General features: G+C 30.0%; 1 protein-coding gene across 5 annotated transcripts; it reads left to right on the top strand.

The window, feature by feature from the left end:
* The first annotated feature begins 4,499 nt into the window (after positions 1-4,499).
* Positions 4,500-20,869, top strand: LOC149890535 (uncharacterized). Of its 5 annotated transcripts, none has more exons than XM_090082926.1 (10): positions 4,500-4,628; positions 4,703-4,763; positions 14,434-14,913; positions 15,878-15,938; positions 16,157-16,292; positions 18,763-18,988; positions 19,605-19,683; positions 19,821-19,870; positions 20,177-20,407; positions 20,589-20,869. In XM_090082926.1, exons 2-10 carry the CDS (start codon positions 4,712-4,714, stop codon positions 20,660-20,662), a joined length of 1,389 nt encoding a protein of 462 aa, XP_089939052.1. In that variant the 5' UTR covers positions 4,500-4,628; positions 4,703-4,711; the 3' UTR covers positions 20,663-20,869. The 5 variants fall into 5 exon arrangements, with proteins under 5 accessions (XP_089939052.1, XP_089939050.1, XP_089939053.1 ...); XM_090082924.1 differs by having other exon boundaries at positions 16,157-16,319; XM_090082927.1 differs by having other exon boundaries at positions 4,537-4,628; positions 16,186-16,319.
* The last annotated feature ends 2,329 nt before the right edge of the window (positions 20,870-23,198 follow it).

Raw genomic sequence — 23,198 nt, 5'->3', positions numbered from 1 at the left:
TTTTGTCTGTGCTTTGTAAACAAATTTCATACCATTGTTTCAGAGATTTTCGTAGGAAAATAAAGGTTTTACATTTACATTATATATAAAATATATTTCTTGCTTACGTTGTGTACAAAAAAAATGGGTCTGCATTTCTTACATTTAGAGGTAGAAAAGTTCGTGTACTCAGTGATTTATAATGTTCAATTTTTATTGATTGAAACTAAATTTTATTTATGAAGATAACCAACAAGTTTCGGTCGATGACTAACTTGCTCATTAGCTTATTTTATCGTAATGAGATAAAATAAAATTTTATTCTTGAACAGAAGTAAAATGACATTTACCTTTTGTGACAATTTTTTTAATACAGCTATTCACGAAAGTTTAAACGATTTCAGTATTTTCAGATCTAATCTTCGGTTATTCTTGAATAAAAATCTAACGGAAATAGATATCAAAATAATTATTTTTCCAATTTGGTAAATAGGTTATTTTTTAATAGAATAAAAAAAGTAGGTTTTGAATTATCACCGTTTACTCAGAAATTTTATTAAAAGGTAGGTGATACAAATAAAGAGGTTTCGCAAAAGTTTAAACGATTTTATTTAGGATCAATTATTTGCTGATTAATTGAGTAGTTTTTCAATCAAAAAATTCATCACAACATCATCAGGCAGCTTTTAATTCATTAAAAATCAACTTTAAATATTGTAAATTTCAAATTAATTTCAATTGCGTGCAAATGGGTCAAAAATCAGTTTCTATTGACATCAAATGGCATGTTATTGGTATGGCGCGGAAAAAAAATCACACAAACGTTCAAACAGGCAAAATACTTAACATTTCTGAATATTGCGTTAGAAAAACCATCAAAACCTGGGAACTTACCAAGGACGTCTCCGACTTGCCGCGTACTTGGAGACCATCCAAACTCAGCAACCGTGACAAAAATGGTATATTCAGAATGAGCAGAGAAAATCCCAGACTCAGCTACAAAAAGCTAGCACAAATCTTCAATGAGTCAAAAAATAATCCAAAAGTTAGCAGAGAGCTCGTGAGACGAACATTCTTGGACTAAGGTATTGGAACGTACATAGCTGCTAGAAAACCTATTCTTTCACGGATAAACGTAAACGACGAGTGTGATCCAAAGAAAAGCTAAACTGGTCTGTAGAAAAGTGGGTAAAAATATTTGGAGTGATGAAGCTAATTTTCAAGTTGTAAACCGCAAGGGAAGTATCTATGTCAAAAGATTTGCAACTAAGAAATATTCAGACAGGTTTTTGCAACATCGTCGACAAGGTGGTGGAGGTTCGGTTGGCATCTGGGGATGTTTTTTTCACAAAGGTATAGGCTTCTGTGAGCTATATGAAGGCCGAATTAATCAATACACCTACAAGAACACATTGGAAACGTGTTTAGTTCCATCAATCAGACACTTGTATGGCAGGATCAAGCAATTCATCTTTCAACAAGACGGGGCTTCAGCTCATACAGCACACTCATTCAAAGAATATTTTTTGAATAAAAAGTTCAATGTGATGCTCTGGTGCCCTAGATCACCAGATCTCAATCCAATTGAAAATATTTGGTCTTGGATCGACAATCAACTGACATACCATGAAGTTCAATCAACTCAGCATTTAAAGCAACTTTTGAATGAGTACTGGCTGAAGGTACCTCGCGTGGTGTGCATGAAATTAGTTGAATCAACGCATAAACGAGTTTATCTTTGCTATAAAAACAAAGGAGGACACTTTAAATATTAATTTCGCTTTTTCTTTCATTTTTTGTTCGAATGTTGCAATTCGTTTAAACTTTTGTGCTTCTTTTTTTTCCTATAAGATACTTTGTAATAGCTTTTTTCTAACTAAATATTAAAATTTTTATAATATGTTCATATTCATTTTAAAGCTAATTACTTTTTCTTTAATAAATAAAAAAAACTAAGTCGATATCATTATACAGTTTTTCTTTATTAAAAAAAAACCAAACATCCTTGATAAAAATTCTGCAATCGTTTAAACTTTCTTGAATAGCTGTATGAACGCACCTTGTTTTAACATCCTAAATAAACATTATTAATCGTTTAAGGGTTCTTAGCAACTTGATCATTTACAAATTTTTGCCTCAAAGAGGCAATTAGCATTGGCATTTTTCACTGAACATACATAGTAAAAATTAAATTCAGTAATGGTTGTTATAAAGTGAAACATAATACTAGTACTTACTTACAAGTCTTTCAACATATAGATGTAGCACCTATTTGAATTATTTATTTAAGAATAATTTAAATAACTACAAAAAAATTTAAAGGATTTGCTGACGACTGTTCTCATTCTGTGGCATTGGAACTGGAGCCTCTTGAACAACATTGGCCTGAACAACTTCATCTTACTGAAAATCAGCACCATCATTTCCTACAGCAATACACATGTTGTGAAGAACAAATGCACACTGGAAAAATTTTGCAGCAAAGTCCATATTTTTAACACGAAATCTAGTGCTCAATGCATAGAAACGTTGCTTAACAACCCCAAATGCTTGGATTAAAAGGGATTAAAAGCTGAATCATTTTCAAAGACGAATAAAAATTAGTCATTACACTCTAGTTTTCAACCCCATTTTTGTAGAAAGATGGATGCGTATTGGGGCTGAACTATTTCAACGTTTTAACTAAAAATATTTTAATGTTTTCAATTCTTAGTTAAAAAAAGTGAAGTCAACAAAAACTTACATTTTCTATTTTTTATATTTTGTTTACTTCCTTTAAGTGAAGTGGAACAAAATAAATGAAACTGAATAAATGAAATACAGATTAACAAATTTTGTCTAAATGTCAAATCAAAAAAGATTTTGTCAACTTCAAAGCTCATAACTTTGCGAATATTGCAGTTACAGAGGTCCAACTTACCATTTCGGAAAGTTTAAAGCTTGGTGATTTCAAATATGTCAAACATGGTATACATTGGGCCCATATTTTGAAGATACATTTGGCACCATCACTCTAAAAGGAAGGCACAACCTATATCATGCCAGACATATTTAAGAGGCTTCATCAGCACTTGTAGGATTTACTAGTACATGAGTGCTATCAACACAACCACACACACTTGCCATCCTTGCAATCTCAAAACATTTCTTTACAAGTCCTCAAGAATTTTCAGGACAGTGAATGTGTATTTTTCTCAAGTTAAAGATTGCATCACAAACCTTGTGCATAATCCTGGAAAAGATAAAATTATTTTCAGTAGAAATTGCTGGTGGTATGAGCTCTAATTCGAAATCCTCTGATAACAAGTCCACTAACACTTTAATATCTAGCTCAAAAAAATCCTCCACAACTATTTCAATTTCATTATCAATATTTTCAAGCAAAAAAGAATAATCTTCTTGATTAATACTGAAGCTTTCAGTCATACTTATTTTATGTATCACTGCTCAGAAAGTATTTGAAAATATTTTTATTTGATAGTCGAGACCATCTTTTTCCGACGTAGAATCTAATAAAAATAGTTAATTAATATGGTAAGTACGGTTTTGAAACTTTTATGTTAACTAGCAATTAGAAAAACAAATTGTTTCGTGTGATTACAGGAAAACTAAAGTTATAAAAGCGAAAAGTTCTTTGATTAAAGTTAAATCAATGGCACAGATGCATTTATGTAAACCAGTGAACAATTTGATAAAACTTTCTTGCTATGGTTAATAGGCTTTTACTTGTGATGACAAAAAGTAAATATTAGTAAATATTTTCAGATAGATTCTGTTTCTTGACAGAAGTCAATAGCATGTCAGAAATGAAATATTTTTGCGAAAAGGAAGATTATTTCGTGCAATACTATTATTGTAATTTAAAAACGTATTTCAAGGATGAGATTATGTTCATTGAAATACTAAAAATTGATTGACATGAAGTAAAAACAGACAAAAGATTAAAAGGCAATATTGCTCTTTTCTGAATTGAACAAGATATGATAAAAAATCTAAATTATTATAGTTTTGCCTGGTAGATTTTTTCAAAACGTATTGACCTATATATGACGAACTAAAATCAAGCTATAATAAATATAAAGAAGCACTCGCAAGCTCACAAGTGAGAGAATAATCATGAATTTTCCATGAGATTTTCTTATCTTACTTTATATTAGAAAAAATAAATTTCACTTATTATCGATAAGTAGACGAGTTACTACAAATAAAATAGCATACTTCACGAAGAAAGTATTTATTTCATGAGTTCTTAAGGTATTTGTTTTATGTTTGAATTCCATTATCACATTTCTTTTTAAGTTTCTTAAAGTTTTTCGAAGTATTTTTGAAGTAAAATTGTAATCAAAACACTTTTACAAAATCTATTAAAAAACATTAGTTTTAGTTTAGCTAAAAATTGTAAACAGCCAATCGTTTAAATAAAACTTCGAATTCTGCGATCTTTTATCACAGAAAACAGATCATAAATTAAGCATTGATGTAGTCGACATACTTATCAAACGGCATAAATAATAAATTTTGTTATCAACCCTTTTAAAGTAGTTGTAACAACTAATTGAATTTCAAAATAGAGAAGAAAATATGGCTAAACGTATTTCAAAATAGAGAAGAAAATATGGCTAAACGTATTTAAACGATTTTAGAACAAGGTTTGTTGTCAGCTTTATTGAGTTAACATTTTAAATGTAATAATTTTTACTCTATAGTTTTTATACATTTTTAGGTTCATACTATGGTAGCAAAGATGTTACTCATACTACTGCTATATATTTCTGGCACATGTGGTATGCTCAAACTAAAAAAATTAATTCAAATTTCATAAGTATTAAATAGTTAAATTCCTAATGAAGTACCTCTATTGTACTTCACCAAAATCGGTTCTTTAACGCAGAAAATTATGTCTTTGGTTTAAAGGTAAACCTTAGTAAAAAATTTTTAAAAATTGCGAAAATCGCTAAAAGTCACTAAAATTCGCTACGAGTTATTGCTTATAGTTATTTTACCATCTTTAGAAGAGTCTTTCAATTGCGTATATTAAAATTTAAAAAAGGTAGTTAATTAAACTTATTTAAGCTGAAAGTAAGTTAAAGAAATATTTAAATAAGCAGACTGAATTAAACAGACTGATTTAATTAAACATGAGTAAATGAAACAGATTAAAAAGATGTTAAAATAAATGCAGCTTTGGTACCGAAGCTTAACTTTCTAACCATATTAGTCATCACAAAAATAAAACACTGGCAAATTTATAGCATATATAGTATTTTCTCCTTTGAATTTTTACTTTATATTGATTAGAAAATAAACACTTAAAATTTGGACATGTACTGTTTGTTTTTATGAGTTTCTTAACATGAAATAATTTGAAAGAAATCTGAACCAAGGTTTTTATAATCATTTTTGACAAATTCTTTTTCTTCTTCAATGTCATATATGTCCAAAACGTTAATTGCATTAACAGGGGCTTTCTAAATGTCATCATCCGGCTCCTCATTTAGAATTGATGAAGAGCTTTTGGTTTCGAAGCAGAATTTGAGCGGCATTTTTCTCTCAAACTGAGTAGTAGTTGCAATTGATAAAGAGCAATTTTTTACCCTTCGGAGTATCCATGCGATTTCTTCCCTTCGTGACTGTCAGACTGAAAAGCGCTCTGAGGATGCTGAAATTGCAGGAATGCTAAGGATAGCAAAAGCAGCCTTAGAAAGAATTAGATAGACATTCCTTTTTCCAGGTAGACAACTTGTGTGGAGTTCTTCGCAACTTTAAACAATGTTTTGAGGCAATTAGCATCCTGTATAAAATTTTAAAGACACTAAACAAAAAAATAAACTAATTGACAACGTATTGCCTGGGTTTTTGTCATCGCTCTCCTCAGGGGGCAGGTCATCTTGATCTGAAGATAGTGTTGGATTTTCTTTTTCACGTTCATTTCCTTTTTCGTTTTCAGTACCAACATCGCCTTGTGATGACTGAGCACTTGACAGGCTAGCAAATATTTGTGTAATATTTTTCTCTTTTACGCACATCCGATTTTAATTCCAAAACTTAAAGTTACAACCTTTCTTACATCATTTCAAGAAACTGAAAAGGAACCATTTTTGATAACACACAATGATGCTTTACAATCGCTTTTGCTGGTTTTGCTTTGAATTTTTTGTAACAATTAATCAGAGTAGAGTATTTCAATCAAAGGGTGATATAGCAATTTTCCCATCCGAATTGCGTAAATATCATGAGGAAATATATTAAATTTTGTTTGGCTCCCAAAAAGCCAAGTGATTATTGTAATTATTGCGATTATTAAGGTTATATTCCACTTTGGTAATTTTTTTAGAAACATCAATTATTTTTGAACCAAATGGACCTTTTTCACAGAATACCCGACAAAACCGTATGGGCATTATTTTTTTAACGTTGGGTCAGGTATAAAAAATTTTAAAAACCCGATTTTTTCAGCGTTATTGGGTAATACCCGTTTAGGTAATCGGAGTCCGATAAAATTATATTTGGCTTTTATTGGCGCCCGATACCTGTTCGGGTAAGATCTTGTTGGGTTGTTAAAGTCCTTCAAATTTCTGATATCTTTACCTGAGCTTATAAACCCTAAGAACAGCCTCCTTATGTTTGATAATGTACGTAGATGCCCAGAGTCCTGAAGGTTTAATGATGCAACATCACGCCAACAGCATGGATGCTTGCTGTTGTGCGACTGAATACCACAAATAATATTTGCAACCTTAAGGTTAGAAAAGATAACCAAAGAATCCACATGGCATTTCTATTGTAGTTGTATCAAGCTAAGGACAGATTTTACTATTTGATTTTTCTGGAGTGTTTTGTTAGAGTGCTTCCATCACTTGCTCTTTTACAGATGTTCTCTTTGATGCTTGTGAAGTAATTAATTTCATAATCTGCAAAATAATGTGAGACGTTCACTCTCTTCCGTAAAAATTAAAGTTAACTAATTTTAAGGAAAGAACCTCCTCATGTATCTCTAATTATAAAATGCCAAAGTCAGTAAGCTTCCTAGATGCCTTGAAAACATCACTGAACTTGTCGATGCTTAAGTGAACAACTTGACGTTTTGAATTTGCTGTCAGACAATACTGGTTATTATAAAGTTATCACCAAGCTTCTGCCCAGCTTGAGCAAATTTTTATTAAAAACCTGGATGCATAAGTTTTTTTATCTATTAGTTAAAGAAACCCAATACTCCGTTGAATTTGTAACATATTTGGTGTAGAGGGAGGTTCTTAGAAGAGTTGCTATGCTGTGAAGGAACCTGCAATGAAAAAGATTATTAACGCCCGCTTTAAATCTTTAAATTAAAACAAAAATGAAAGATAAAATTTGTTTATAACTATTTTTAAAAAAACACACCTCTTTTTATTGAAAAAATTTTCCCCATCGGGAGACAAAGTCTAACATTCCCATGAGTTGATGACTATATGGAAGTCAAAACTGATGATGTCACTTGCTCAGCTTTAATAGCACCAGTACCAGTCATGGTTTTTAATGGTTTTAGGAAAAAGTTATGGTTTTTAATGGTTTTAGGAAAAAGTTTATTTGGATAAATTTCTTTTGATTTAAGTTATAAATTTTACCTTGAATTACACAGTTGCATTTTCGTGGAAAAATGTTTTTCGCTATTATTCAAAAAATTATGAAACCTTAAAATTATGAAAAATTATGAAAAATTATGAAACTTTTTACGCGTTTTAAGCAAAAAAACCTCTTCTATTTTATGAATATCTTTTCTAGGAAACGAGTATTTCTGTTTAAATAGCAGTTTTTACCTTACACATCAATGAGGAGCAATAATTACACGGAATAATTTTGTCTCAATCGTTCCTAAAATTTCCATTATCAGAATTGATTATGCTTTTTTATCAGTTTTAAGTGATTAAATTTGTCTTTTTATATGCTGAATTTTGTTTTAAATTTATTTTGCTTTAAAAAAATTTTTATGTTAACCGAACCAATTTTGCGTCCTGAGCCCATCTTATAAAGCTGAAAAATGCAAATAAAATCTTACGCAAATAAAGTTTTCTTAAACTGCAATCCTATAAACAAAATTACGCAGAATTTTTGAGTAAGTTACACAAAATTTCTAATGAGTGCAAAGTTTCGTGATTTTTCTTCAAAGATGTGTGATTTTTTCTTCAAACCACAGATGTCTACTTTTGTAAACAAAAAGTTTTGTCCTCGAAAAACGTAGTTACATAATTTCACTGAATATTAAATGTTTCAACAATATTTTTGACATTTTACTAAAAGTAAGCATTTGGCGAGAAGAATTATTTAACTATAAAATATTTAAAAATCCATCAACTTGAAGTGGAAACTTTTATCAAAATGGTAAGTTTATAGTAGAGCAAACTCACGATTGATTGCAGTATAAGATATGAAAGACCTAATAACAGGCGCCCGTTACTCTACAAAACAAAGGGTTAAAAGTTGTTGTATATACAAAAATGAATAAAAAAATTCTATTATAAAACACTTTAGCATTCAATCCCTTGTTTTGTAGAATGACAAACCCCTATTCAAACACTGTGATTATTTGATTGGTGATTGGAAAAAATTTACTTTAAAATTATTTTGTTGTAATTTTGCATATAAAGGGACATGCCGATCCTATAATTATGCGTGGTTGTGAGCTATATACAGCCCATGTGAAGTGCCATAAACAGTACATTTATGGAGACTATGAAAAACTAATTTACCTATTTTTAACAGCTTTAACTTGTATAAATAGAATAAATGTTATATTAGTAACAGGTTGATTTAAAAGAAGCAAATGTAAACCGTGTTGATCTTCAAAATATAATTTATAATATGCAATCGGTATTATTTGTGATCACCTTCGGATTATGTGGTTTTTAACTATGTGAAAACTTATATAAAAGAAGTAAATGAGGTAAATAAAAGTATTATGATTTTTCCAACATTTTAGTGGGGAAGAAGTTAAATATTAAATAACAAACCATTTTTTCTTTACTGCATGGAAATTTAAATTGTGATGTAATAAGAAGGGAAATAGCATTTACTGGAAAAATTGTTTTATTGCTTCATTTTGGATAACTTAAGCAATTTATTAATCTTACTAATATAAGTTACAATATTTTAAATTGAAAAATAAATTTTACTACTTCCAAATTAGAGAAAAACAGCAAAAAATAAATTAATAGTATCATAAGTATAAAATACACCATGTTTCAACCTGGCATAAAAAATATCTTATTTGTAAAGTTTGTCATTAGCAAAAGAACAGTCTCCTCTCCACTAAAGGTGAATATTTCATAAACTGGCAAATTTTAATTCAAACACACTAAATTTTATCTATGTTTATATACACTTACTTGATTAAATCTTCATTATTGTAACAGATCTGAAATTTTCTATAAAGTTCAATAAATACTTAGTATTCTAAAAATGGCAACTTATTCATCATATGAAGATTTAGAAATGGGAATGTTTAAGGAACTAGAATTACAAGAGTGACAGCCTTATCAGTTAAATGAAAGAAAATATTGATGACAAGACTTTTCGTGAACGTTACTGAGTTCCTCAACAAGTTATAAATTTACAGGAGGAGGAACTGAATGATCATTTAAAGCCTAAAACTGGTCGAAACAAGAGCCTGTAAGCCAGAGATCAAATCAAAGTTTTTCTACATTTTTTTGGACCAATGCATTCCATCATGTTGTCCGAGACTGTCACAAGATTAGTGTTGACACTGTATTTAGGTGAAGTGCATTTGTTAGTTATTAGTATATACTAAAATTTATGTAATAAATTTGTTTAAAAATTCAGTTTTTAAAAAGACATTTTGGTTTGATTTGAATAACCTTTATAATGGAGTGGTAAGACTTATTAGCAATTGCTAAAACTCCCAACCATCATGATGGCTTGATTAGATAATAATAATAGGTTGTGCCTTCCTTTTGGAGTGATGGTGCCAAATGTATCTTCAAAATATGGGCCCAATGTATACCATATTTGACATATTTGAAATCACCAAGCTTTAAACTTTCCGAAATGGTAAGTTGGACCTCTGTAGCTGCAATATTCGCAAAGTTATGAGCTTTGAAGTTGACAAAATCTTTTTTGATTTGACATTTAGACAAAATTTGTTAATCTGTATTTCATTTATTCAGTTTCATTTATTTTGTTCCACTTCACTTAAAGGAAGTAAACAAAATATAAAAAATAGAAAATGTAAGTTTTTGTTGACTTCACTTTTTTTAACTAAGAATTGAAAACATTAAAATATTTTTAGTTAAAACGTTGAAATAGTTCAGCCCCAATACGCATCCATCTTTCTACAAAAATGGGGTTGAAAACTAGAGTGTAATGACTAATTTTTATTCGTCTTTGAAAATGATTCAGCTTTTAATCCCTTTTAATCCAAGCATTTGGGGTTGTTAAGCAACGTTTCTATGCATTGAGCACTAGATTTCGTGTTAAAAATATGGACTTTGCTGCAAAATTTTTCCAGTGTGCATTTGTTCTTCACAACATGTGTATTGCTGTAGGAAATGATGGTGCTGATTTTCAGTAAGATGAAGTTGTTCAGGCCAATGTTGTTCAAGAGGCTCCAGTTCCAATGCCACAGAATGAGAACAGTCGTCAGCAAATCCTTTAAATTTTTTTGTAGTTATTTAAATTATTCTTAAATAAATAATTCAAATAGGTGCTACATCTATATGTTGAAAGACTTGTAAGTAAGTACTAGTATTATGTTTCACTTTATAACAACTATTACTATATGCAATTTTTACTATATATGTTCAGTGAAAAAAAATAGTCTGCATTTCTTAAATTTAAAGGTGGAAAAATTTGTATTCTCAGTAATATATAATGTTCAATATTGATTGATTAAAATTAACCTTCATTTATAAAGATGACAAACGACACTTCGGTTGATGACTAACTTTCTTATTAGCATTTTTAAACGAATTTTACTCCATTATTGTAGGAAATATCATAATACTTTTCTTTTGCCAATTTTCTCCTTTTATATAAGTTTTATATAATTTTATACATAGATAAAAATCGCGTACTCACAGTTGTTTGAATGGAGGTGCGATTCAATCGTGAATTTGCTCTAATTTAAACTTACCATTTTAATAAAAGTTTCTACTTCAAGTTTTTAATGGATTTTTAACTATTTTAAATAAAGTTAAACAATACTTCTAACTCAACTTTTACATTTAGAAAAACGTCAAAAATATTTTTGAAACACCTAATATATACTGGGATTTTTAAATATTACGTAACTCTAAATTTTTTGAGGACAAACCTTTTTGTTTACTAACGCTGACATCTGTGGTTTGATGAAAAAAAGCACAAAACTTTGCACTGCTACAATCTTAGGTTGAAATTTGCGTAATTACGCAAAGTTTAAATTTTTTTGCGTGAGAAATTGTGCATAATTTACTCAAAAATTCTCCATAATTTAGTTTATAAGATTGCAGCTTTTGGAAATTTTTTTTGCGTAACAAAAATCCTGTTTTGCATAAATTACTCATTTTTCAATTTTAAAGGATTAGGCCCTGGTTCGATGTTGCGGTACTTTTTTGAAAATTTTCCTTAAAATCCGATAACCACTAAAAATAGATGACTGCACAATAAACCGACTTCTCATAATGGTTTAAAGTGAAGTAGGATACTTTAGACATGATAAAGAAAAGCAAATAGTGATCAATAATTACTTAGCTATTCATTAAAGAATTGATGCCATAAGGTTTGCCTAAGTAAATTGTTTTAAGCTGTATGGCAATGAAATTTGAAAATAGAATAAAGCGATTTATAATTATCTACAGAAAAATAAATGTTATAAAACTAAATGAAAATATTTTTTAAAACAAAAACTTGTTATGTGGAGCGTTTATTTAGCAAACTTAATCTTATAATATGGTTGGTGTTTGGATTACCTCAGCAAATAACATTGCTGAATAATTTATAAACTGAACTGAAAAAAAGTTTATTACAGTCTCGAAGCATCTCTAATATAAGTTAAATAATTGCAAATCTTATGCTAATACATCATAAACTAACGGTAAACTCTGCAATTGTTGTTCGAACAGTATCCACCAGATGTTTGTAAGCTCCAAAAGATGATAAATAAAGCATGTAATGAATTCTCGCAAAATAAAATTTTTCAAATAATTTTTCAAATTAGTAATCGTAAAGATCTACAGCAAGATATAAATACTACTGTAAAATAGTGAAATGATTGGAGTATGTAACTAAATATTAAAAATATTATTAAAAGAAAAAAATATAACAATAGCATTAGAAATTACCACATTGCTGATTAATAATTGCGAACTATAGAATTTAAAAATGATTTCGGCGTCGTAGTAAAAAACGGTTGTAATAAAGCAATAGTTTCAAAAGCAAACTATTTTGTGGCAGGAACATTTCTAAATGATGATATAGTTAACTTGTTATACGTCAGCTATAATGTCTTCTGCTTGGAGTTCTTTTCTGAAAAAAGATATGTCTCATTGAAAGTGTCATAAACAGAGAAACAAAACAAATTCCATAATATTCAAAGTTAAATTATGAAGAAAGATTTAAAAGGCTTAATAAAACCATTTTATCTAAGAGAAAAGAGAGCTGATTTGATAAAAATCTTTAAATGTGTTGTTCATAATTTTAATCAGCTAGATGTCTCCCTTGAGGAATTTTCGCCGATCAAAAGGACTAACTAAAAGTATTGGGGACTATAAACATTAAGATATACTTTGGAGATTTAGTCCTTAGCCTCTGCGATATAAGTAACCTTTGACAGCCAATCTAAGTGTGTAATTTTATAGTTATTAGCATTATTTTACTTTGTTAAAACAACTTTGAAAAAACAATATGTACACTAGGATGGGTTATAAAAGTATTTCCTTATGAAACCTAATACTTTGTCTTTGACTGCATGTGTTTTGTAATGATGCTTTAAAAGGTTATGCAACTTATACCCGGTAACTTATTGGAATTTCTAGATTGATAAAAAAATATATTTGGATAAGACTATACCATACTATAACGAAGAAATAACAATTAGGCTACCTAAAATGATTTTTTTAAAAAAGAGCACAGTTAGTTCTGCAGGATATTTTTAAATGTGAATTATTTTGCTCCATTTATAATATTCTTATGGCAGCAGTATCCGGCCTATACAAAAGTATTAGTATGTTTGTAAGAAAAGTATTAGTATGCATATTCAGTAACATGTAACTTTCAAATATGGAGTATATAAGTATTACTGGAAACAATAATTGTTATTCGTAAATAAAAAAAAGGAATTGTTTGTCCTAGAAAACTCTTTTCCTTCCCTTAAATCCAAAATCATTAGAAAAAAGTTTCAAATTTGCTCATTTAAAAAGTAAAATACTTTTAATTTGCTACGAATGGTAAATGCCATAAGTAAAATATGTTTTTCCATTAAAATTTATTTTTATTATGCTTAGAGTAGCTTATTAGTCTACGTCTATATCTCGATTTATATTTGTAGGAATATGAATATATATTGATTCACATTTAGCTTCAGAATATCGATAATCCTTTAGTATCAGAATGTCAATGGGCGTTTGGTACCTAAATATTAATTCTTAACTTTATTACTCTTTACTCTCATGAGTCGCTGAAACCTTCATATGGTTTTCATTTAGTGGGTTTGATTAGCTTTGATTTCATTTGTTGAATTTCTTTGCCTAAAAAATTTACAAAAAAAATAGCAAACCAGTCTATTGAAACTATGTTTCCGGATATTTAGATGTTTTTAATGAGCATAAAAAGCTTTCCCAGTAAAAACTTATATAGTTTTTTAAGTTTCGGCTTTTCTTTGTTTTTTTTTTGTATTTCTCTTTTTTCTATAAATAAAATTCTGGTGTACAAATAATTTAAAACTAATTTAAAACCTTCCTTCTTATTACATAAACCATTTATTGTTAACTTTGGAAAATATATGTACGTGAATTTCTTCTATGTACGAAAACTCGACTAGGAGAGAACAATTTAAAAAATGTTAAAATGAGTCTGTAGTGTAATAAAATGAGTCTGTAGTGTAATAAAATGAGTCTGTAGTGTAATAAAATGAGTCTGTAGTGTAATAAAATGAGTCTGTAGTGTAATAAAATGAGTCTGTAGTGTAATAAAATGAGTCTGTAGTGTAATAAAATGAGTCTGTAGTTTAACAAAGATAAAAAATGTTGATGGAGGAACTACCAACATTTTTTGTTTTTAATGTCTCTATTTTTTTGTATCAATCCTAAAAAGAAAGTTTAAAACGGTATTTTATTTTATTTTTTAATTTAATTTTATTATCTAATTTTAATTTTAAGTTGGTTTGAGTCGAAAAAAAGAGTTGAAAGAATCCGATCCTAAATACATTCACCTATCCCTACAAAATTTTAATTGTTAATACTGTTATCATATATTTCATATATTTAGCACTTTATTGGTTAAGTGAAGAAGTTGAGATCAAAGTAAATAACTTACTTACAACTCTGAAATCCGTTCCAAGAGAATATGAACTGTCATTTGAAGTTAAACCAACCTCTTTTGTAAACAGTTGGACGAATGTCATTCATTTAACAATCGGTGGATACTATGAAAACTATGGTGACAGAACGCCATCAGTTTGGTTTTGGGAAAATGATTTACAAATATCTTCTGCTGTAAATGGTTCAACCATGTTTAGTGTAATGTCACAAAATATTCCTGCAAATGTTTGGACAAAAGTACAAGTTACTCAGTATTTGCTAAAAGATAATTACATATATAAAGTTAAGGTTGCTGGGCTGGTTCTTCTAGAGGCAATCAACACAGATGCAAGAGAATTTCAAAATGTCAAAGTTTATGCAAGCAGTCTCTGGACACAAGCTCAACCGGGATATATCCGGAACTTCATTATTAACAATGTTTGCGAAGGTAAAAAATGAAAAAATAAAAAAAACATTGCACTTTTCATTTTATTTTATTTTTTTTTTTTTACATAAAAACTTAGACGTTCGGAGAAAAATTTAAAAATATGACAAAAGTAAGAATAAAGAACCAAAAGGGACTTTCAGCATATCATACGGCGCACTGTCTTTAACATTATAAAATGAACTGCAAAAAATGTGATCACTGATATCGAACGAGGTATGAGTTGAGTTATAAAGTGAGATTTGCTTTGTATAAAAGAAAATTCCCAAAATAGTGAGTAGGGCAGATCTGTGCTAAACAGGTATTTTAGTGAATTAAACAATTAAATTCAGTTTTTTTTAAGTTTCACATAAAAAAAGTATCAACTGTGAATAAAATTCTCTCTTTAAAATAGTTCCTTCAAACGTATACAGTAGTTAAAGATAAAGCAGTCAGATTTTCAAGAAGTCTAACTTAACCTTTATTAAGTTTCTTTTACAACATCTTTATAGACAATTGTGGAGAGTGAGTTTACAAACTGTAATATCAAATGATTGATGTATTGGTCTAAGGCAACCAGTATGTATTCAGCGTAGGAGTGCTCCAAATCTATTCTTTTAATACTGGTGAAAGTCTGATGAAAAATATAACACTAGAACAGCTAGCTTTATTTATAAATAAAGGTTTATAGCTTAGGTTAAACTATGTGTATCTAATTCATTTAAACCATTCGAATTTTAATACTTGATATAGAAAAAAGTATATCAATTTAAAGTCTTTGGCCTCGCTCGCAGATAGTTTTTGCTGCTCATTCGTTTCGGGCGCTAAGTATAAGCGTTGTTAATATTTAGTTAGCAAAGAAATTTGTTGCGTCTGCTACAATCAATAATAGCGACCTTTTTCTATAAAGGCCTCTTTTTTACTTATTAGTTTTAGTTATTGCATTTTTATTTCATCGGTTTTTAAAATTATTACTTTATTGTTTTAGTGAATAAAATGGAGCTTTGCAAACCCACTTTAAAAGTAAATTTCGATGGCAGTTGGAAAAAGTATAAACTTTAAACGCAACTTAAGTTTGTATTGTTTAAACTTCTCTCGCACATTACTTTTTCGGAATATACAATTCAAAGTTCAACTAGCTCGTAACAATTTTACATATGCTTAAGTGTCATGCATGCTTATATTATATACAAGTAGTATATTTATATTATTTAGCTTTGACCTTTAACAACTACCCAAACTATAAAAATGAGTTTTAATATTTTAGCAACTTGCTCATCTTTTCAATACAATTAGGCTTCTCATACGAACCTAGTGAAGAAGCGAAAAATGTGACATGGGAATACTTTTTACCCCCGTTTGCTTCACTATATTCAGAAGATAGTATTAACGGCTTTGTTAAGGTAGCACCTTATGCACCTATATATACGGTATGTCGAATAATTTTTCTTTTAAAACCATTGAACAAACATTTAGTTAAATAATAACAATGATGAACTAATGAGCTTCTTGATGAAAAGCTAAAATTCAACGCTAGTTTAAAAATACAATTCAAACATCTTCATAGTTCTTTAATCAAAAATACCCTATAGGGAAAATGTATACTTTGAACTGAATATTTCTGATAAAGTATTTGATGAAAAGAAATTTTGACCAGGAGCCTGCTACTACCCCTTTTTAATATCAAACTGAATACTTAACAATATTGACGGTTTCCAATCAAATTTTGATTATTGTCTACAATTATTTATTTTCGAAGTTTATACACTACAACTACAACTGTGTCTTACCACTACAACTGTGTTTACAAAGTTCAAAAAACAATGTCGGTTATCAAAAAAAAAAAATACATTTTAGTCCAACATGGAAACATCTTTTACTGAAGATGATAAAATTTAAAGTGAGCTTGCGAGCAGATACTAGCCTTGGATTACAAAAGCAGGCTCAACGGCAAAAGTTACAGATGCCCAATTTTAAAAAGTCTCGTTTTTGCGTCTTTGTCATTAAATGCTGGTGCTCACCTTTTACTTGTAACAATAAGTATTTTCAAAAAACAAAGAAAATCAGACATTATTGAGGCGTTTGAGAGTGTTTAACATTAGGGACTGCTGAAGCCCTCAAACGCTAAATTACATTTTTCTCAAAAGTAGATAAAAAGGACAACTCTGGGTCTTCCCTTGAAGTCTTCAAATAACATTTTTACTTTATTGATATATTTTATAAATTATCAAACTTTATGCAAGAACAATCTATTACCTCTACCCAGCAGGCACACGGCGATATTTCAATGTCGATATAGGGTAGATTTTAGACTTTCGACGTTATTTCACTGTTATTTCAACGTCGTGTGCTTGCTAGGTAGAAATTTACATGATTAACATTTTTTACTGCATTTAAGCGAAATGCGCGACGTTTCTCTACACATTGAGTTAGAAATTCTGTTTCATTTTTTTTTTAATCAGGCAAAAAAATCATTTTTTTACCGGGTTGCCTCGTGGCTATATGTGTTTCTTTTAGACTAACTTTTTCTCTCTGTTTCTCTTTTGTTTCTTTCGGAAAGTATGATAAAACTTCGCAAAAATGCTGGTATGAACTAATAAGCACAATATGCAACTGGTAGTTTGCAAATCGAAGCGGCGGGGAAGACAATAAAAGGTTTATTTTTTTTTCTTTCAAAGTTGTCTTTCTTTAAGTTTTCTTCGCCCCCAATAAACAGTAAAAAGGATAGAAAAAAAACACAATAACTTAGCCGAACAGAAGAAGAAGAAGAAAAGGGGTAAATTGATATCTTCAAGCTTTTGTCTTCGAGTTGTTAGCTTTCTGTAAGCTGAGTTCTAAAAACGAAGACATTCTAAGGACTAAGGTTTTCTGAGCTTAAAGATGATACGGACTAGTGCTGTATGTTTTTTTTTAGCCGTTAAACATCATTAGATGTTATTTGATATAATCAACCAATCAATCAATACCAATATATTTCGTGTTAAGAATTTTACAAAAAACTCAGGTCATTAGATATTATTTGATTTAATGTTGGTAACCATGCATACGTTAGAAACCAAGAAACCATTTTATGATGATAAAGTCTTTGATAGCTTAACACAAATTATCTCAGAGTTAAAGTATAAAAAATTCAATTTTAAACACTCATTAGACTTAAAGGTTACATTTATTTCAAAATTGGCCTCTAGGTATTTGATATTACTAAATTTTTTACTTACCATTTACACATACTTCAAGTAATATGTCAAGTAATAAAAGGATAAACAGCAGTTTTTTACTTTTTTTTTGAAGGAATAATGCTATAAATTTTAATATATGTAATCGATATTTTTTTTTAAGAATAACCGTGCACCTTTTTCCGAAATTACAAGGGAATGGATGCTTTTGAATATCCATCAAATTGCTTATACAGTAGGGTGCAAAAGTGCATAAACAACCAAAATTTTTTCCTCATAACTTTTTGCCTTTTTGCTAAAAAAAAATATATTTTTTAACAATTGTTAGTTAAATGTGACCTCTTAATCTACTCAGAATGATAACTTTAAAATTTTGGAAGAAATTCAAATTTTATTCAAATCATAATCGTGCAAAATTAATAACAAAAACACTAGAAAAATTTAGCAGTTAATAAATTTTTACACACTGCTATATGGATAAGCGGCTCAAAGCAATAATTAGTACATCCTTAATTTAAACATTCCACTTTCAACTTAAAAATGTTTCAAAATTTTGAACCCTCCAGCCCCGCCTCTACTCTCCATCAGCGTTTGGTATTAAGAAAGGGTAAGGTGTGTTGGTGGGGGGTGGACATGAAGGGGTTCCGAATTTTACCTTCACAAATAAATACACAACTTATCAACTTTATTTTTGTAGATATCCGATAACTTTCCAGCCAAGGGCTTTAATCACAGCACCAGTGTTACTTTGAATGTGACAAACTGTGAAACAGACGGATCGTTTTCAATAGACATTCCAATAAAGTGCTCTTATCTAAATAGCGAAAATATAATATGGAGTCAAGTTAAAGCGTATCGGCAAAAGATATTATGCCCAAAAAGCAAATTATCAAAGTTACAAACAAAGCAGAATAAATTGGCAGGTAATCTACTTTGAATTTAGTTATTATTTCTTATTTAGTTAAGTTATATCATTTAATCATTTTTTATCAGTTTGTTTAAACCAATTTTTTCTTGGATTTGTAAGAAATAAGTATTTACGTTAATGCCGTATAATGTTGAAGTAATATAAATATGAAGTCCCAGATGGAGTTGAAAGTATTCTACGATTGCTCTACTATAAAAGAAGAATATTTTAAAGATAAACTTGGATATAAAAGATGTAAGGGTGTTGTGTAAGGGTGGAATTTAAGGAGTCAGAGAATTACTATGATTGCTTTACATCATAGAAACAACTGAGTTTATCTAATGCAAATATTTAAACATAGCAGGTTAATATTTTTCATACAAAAATATTTTTCATAAAATATTTTGATACATCTTAATAGATTATCAAGTACATAATAAAGATATACTAAATGTATAGAAAAAATGCGTATTACAAAAAAAATCTGTAAAAACGCTTTTGATCTGCGCTCAGAACATAAGATATTTTAGCTGGTTTAATCCAAGTTTGTATTTTTGTATGAATGCTAGAGTATGATGATGATTTTCTTAAACTGAACGTACAAAAAAACTGATAGTGCTTTTTTTTGGCAGAAAGTTACGGCCGAGGTATATATTGGGACCAAAACAGCTCACATATTTATGTTTGCATGAGTCAACATGTTGTCAACAGGTAGGATATTACACGCTAATTAGAAATTATCTCTTTTAAGGTCTTTGTAAATACATGCTAAATTACGAAATTAGTTACGCAGCTCCGTACATATGTATTTAAACACATGTAATTGGAGGACCTTGATTTTTTAACAGAGAGAAAGCGGCGTGTTATTACTCAAACAATGACGGCCAATTATGGACAGGTAAAATGCATTTTTAATAAAAATAGTATTTTAAAATTTAAAATCACTGAAAGTTTTTTCAAGAGATTAAGCAATTTTTTCAAAGCTCTAAATAAATCACTTAAGTTTGATATGGATTGCTATAGCAACTTACTATAGAGAAATTAAACTTTTCGCGATAAATTGCTAACACTCATTACTTTTGTTATAAGAGCGACGAATTCTACTTTCATATTTTTTATTAATATTAGAAAAACGTTTTCCGTAAATCTTGTAAAAATAATTATATTTTAATAAAATTAACCTCATGCGTTTATATTACCCTAGATTTGGATGTCCGCATTGGGTCTGTTGTTGGTCATACTCCTTCAAGAAATCTTTACGCAGTTCATAGATCTGAAAAGAATTATCTATGGTTTGATAATAATTATAAGAAATGGTTTGCACTAAACAATAATGATTTTGTCAAAATCATTAAAAAAATAGATTTTCATGCTTTAAAAAACTTAGAGGAAGATCGCGATCAAGTTTACAACCTCGGAAACAGAGAATGGATGGGTGGGTTTCTTATTAATTTCATTTCTCTCCATTTACATAGCATAAATTAAGTATGTATCCTACGGAAAGTAAAGTATCAGTTCTAATTAAAAGCAACTTATTTCAAAATTTAATTAAAATATCTTAAAATGGTTTTTATTGTTCACTAAAATTGTTATCTTTATTTTATATGGCACTCTAGGAACCGCTGTTGGTTTATTTTTTCGAAATGCTTCTGGCGATTCCTGGATTCAAAGAGTTAGGTGGAATATTTAGGTTCGGAATTTTTTAAATTGAACAAACTTTTGGTGTGGCAAAGAAAGTGAAAACCAATGCATCAAACCGATAGCTTCAAGAAATTTATAGGAACCAAAAACTTAAAAAATACTAAAAGCTTAAAAAAAAAATCTCTGAACTTTTTTTTCAAAACTTCTGCATGAAAATATTTTAAATCATTTAGAGTAAAAGAATTTTGTGGTTGTTCTTGTGGGCATTTTATTTATATACCATACACAGTTGATATTTTTGGGGATAGTGCCCTTGATGTTTTTGGGGATAGCGGATTATTAAACTTTTGAGTGAAATGACCAACTATGGGGAAAATTTTTGAAGTATTTGCTACCCTGAGCACCAATCAATATAAAAAATTATAGAGCCTATTGAAAAATATCAAAAAATTCTAACTTTTAGGTCAGTTTTTAGATTTTCATAAAATAGGCCTTTTTTATGTACATTTTCTATGCATTAGTATAGGTTCAAAATGGAAAGCAATAACTAACCATGGGTATTTTTGCATGAAAAACTAAAAAGTAAAATTAAATTGTAAAATATAATGGAATGCATGTACACATAACACAAATTGGGGGATTTTGCACAATAAGTTAATTTTAAGACTTCCTCTTCTTTCACCTTGAGGCTTTAGTAAAGGTTCAAAGCTGAAAAAAACTTTTAGATGCAATAAAACTTGAATTTTAATCAGGTAAGTCACCTGAAAAAGTTGAAATAAAGAGTTTAAGAAAACTCAAATATTAGAGGTGAAATCTTTTAACTCAAAAATTTTATTTTCTTAAATTGAGAAATTAACAATTTTCTCTCAATCACAATTTATGTTTTTTTTCTTGATTCAAGAAACACCTACTTTCTAATTTAATTAAACAATTTTAAAATAAGCTGCACAATTTTGGAATTATAAAATGTGACATTTTTGGCAGAGTAAGACTATTAAAGGTGCTTGCTGTTGTAGTCCACAAGGCAGTTTTTAAGTCTAAGAGCGTATTCTGGATGAGATGGGAGTTGTTTGTATCGTTGCCAATGATGAGAAAAGTCTTGATGAGCTGCTTCAACTACCTGTTAGTTGTAAATTCCAAGTGGTGACACACTAAGTCTTTGATGTGTTGAAATACCATATGGATCTTGGGTGTAACACTAGCATTCCGGATAGCAAGGTATGAGTCTTGAAATTGTTGGATTTTGTCCAAAAAGTCATCCTCAAGGTCTGATCCAAAGCAGCTTTTCACTAAAGCATCAAACTTCCTGGGCGCTTCGATGAATCCAAAATCTTGGAAAGCTGACTAAGCTTCTGCCAACTGTTGAAGCCTATCTACATTCTGAAGAAATTTGCGACAATCGTTTCCTTCAAACATGCCTCCATGATAAGGGCTCAGTTTCATGTTAAGAGAAGTTGGCCATGTTTCTGCATTGGGTCATACACTTTTCATTTTCTGAAAAATGTGGTTAACAACTCCAAGCAAAAGATGAAATTCTGGTGGAGGTAAAATGTCCAGAATAAGAGTATCATCGGCCCCACTGAGAATAGGTGGATGGACAACATTGCCGGTGTGTTTTGCCTTGACAAGAATGCTCCCTGCACTCAAGAAGCTTTTATAGCTCTCTCTGAGTGATTCAGGTTTTCTTAAGATTCCAGCCTTCTCTAGATTTGTGAAATCAATTCTACACCAAGAGCAAGGGTGAGAGTTTAAGTGAGCTTGAAGCCCACAGAGAATGTTGGCCAGTTTCAAGTCACAAGCAACAATGGCCTTCACTCTATCGACTTGAATGAGCAACCAAATTTGGCGGACATTCTCATAAGTCTTGGGAAGCTCTTCTGCAACTGCCATATGGCGCATTACACCCGTATCTTTTGCAAGCCTGTCAGTCAAGAGACGCTTTTGAGGTGGTGACTCTTTTGTGGCTCTGTCAATGACTTCCAAACAAAACTTCAGAAATCCCTTGCCACCATCAATTCCAATTTTTATAATTCTCTCAGTTGAAACATTTCGAGATGTGCTGATTGTGCCAATAAGGTCAGTGATGTTTTTACAGTGGACAACAGTGTGATCTGAGCCAGTTTGACCTTTTGCATCAGAAGCCTTTATATTTGATTGGGTAAAAAAATCACTCAATTTTCGACCAGCAGCCAGAAAATGTTTGTTGAAATTCGGCTCAACAAGCTTTGTGCATGAAGTCTGGTTTACTACTCTTGCCAATTTCATCATTCCCACATTAGATATACCTGTGTTGAGCTGAACATTGACCATGCCTTGTGTATTCAAAGCAGGAGAGATGGTTTTTGGTATAGCTCCACTTGGCCCTGTAATTACAAATTGGCTTATGAAACATTTTTCCAATTACTAAATTATTGAGGAGAATGCTTCTTGAATAAAAATATTTGTCGTGCCGATGTAACATTACTTGAGGTATTCATTATTAAATGAAGTACCAGGCGTCACAGGAAGAGATGGTCCTCTTGATGGTTTTGATAGCCTTACAGTGCCTTTTGGTGAAGCTGTTTTGCTTGCAATCACCTTTGCAG

This window comes from Hydra viridissima, unplaced genomic scaffold (genome assembly GCF_058129835.1).
Source record: "Hydra viridissima isolate aposymbiotic clone 2 unplaced genomic scaffold, HvirCarnegie_v1 scaffold_3, whole genome shotgun sequence".
Taxonomy (NCBI): Eukaryota; Metazoa; Cnidaria; class Hydrozoa; order Anthoathecata; family Hydridae; genus Hydra; species Hydra viridissima.
Note: the sequence above shows the minus strand (reverse complement) of the source record. Positions and strands in the feature narration are given on the sequence as shown.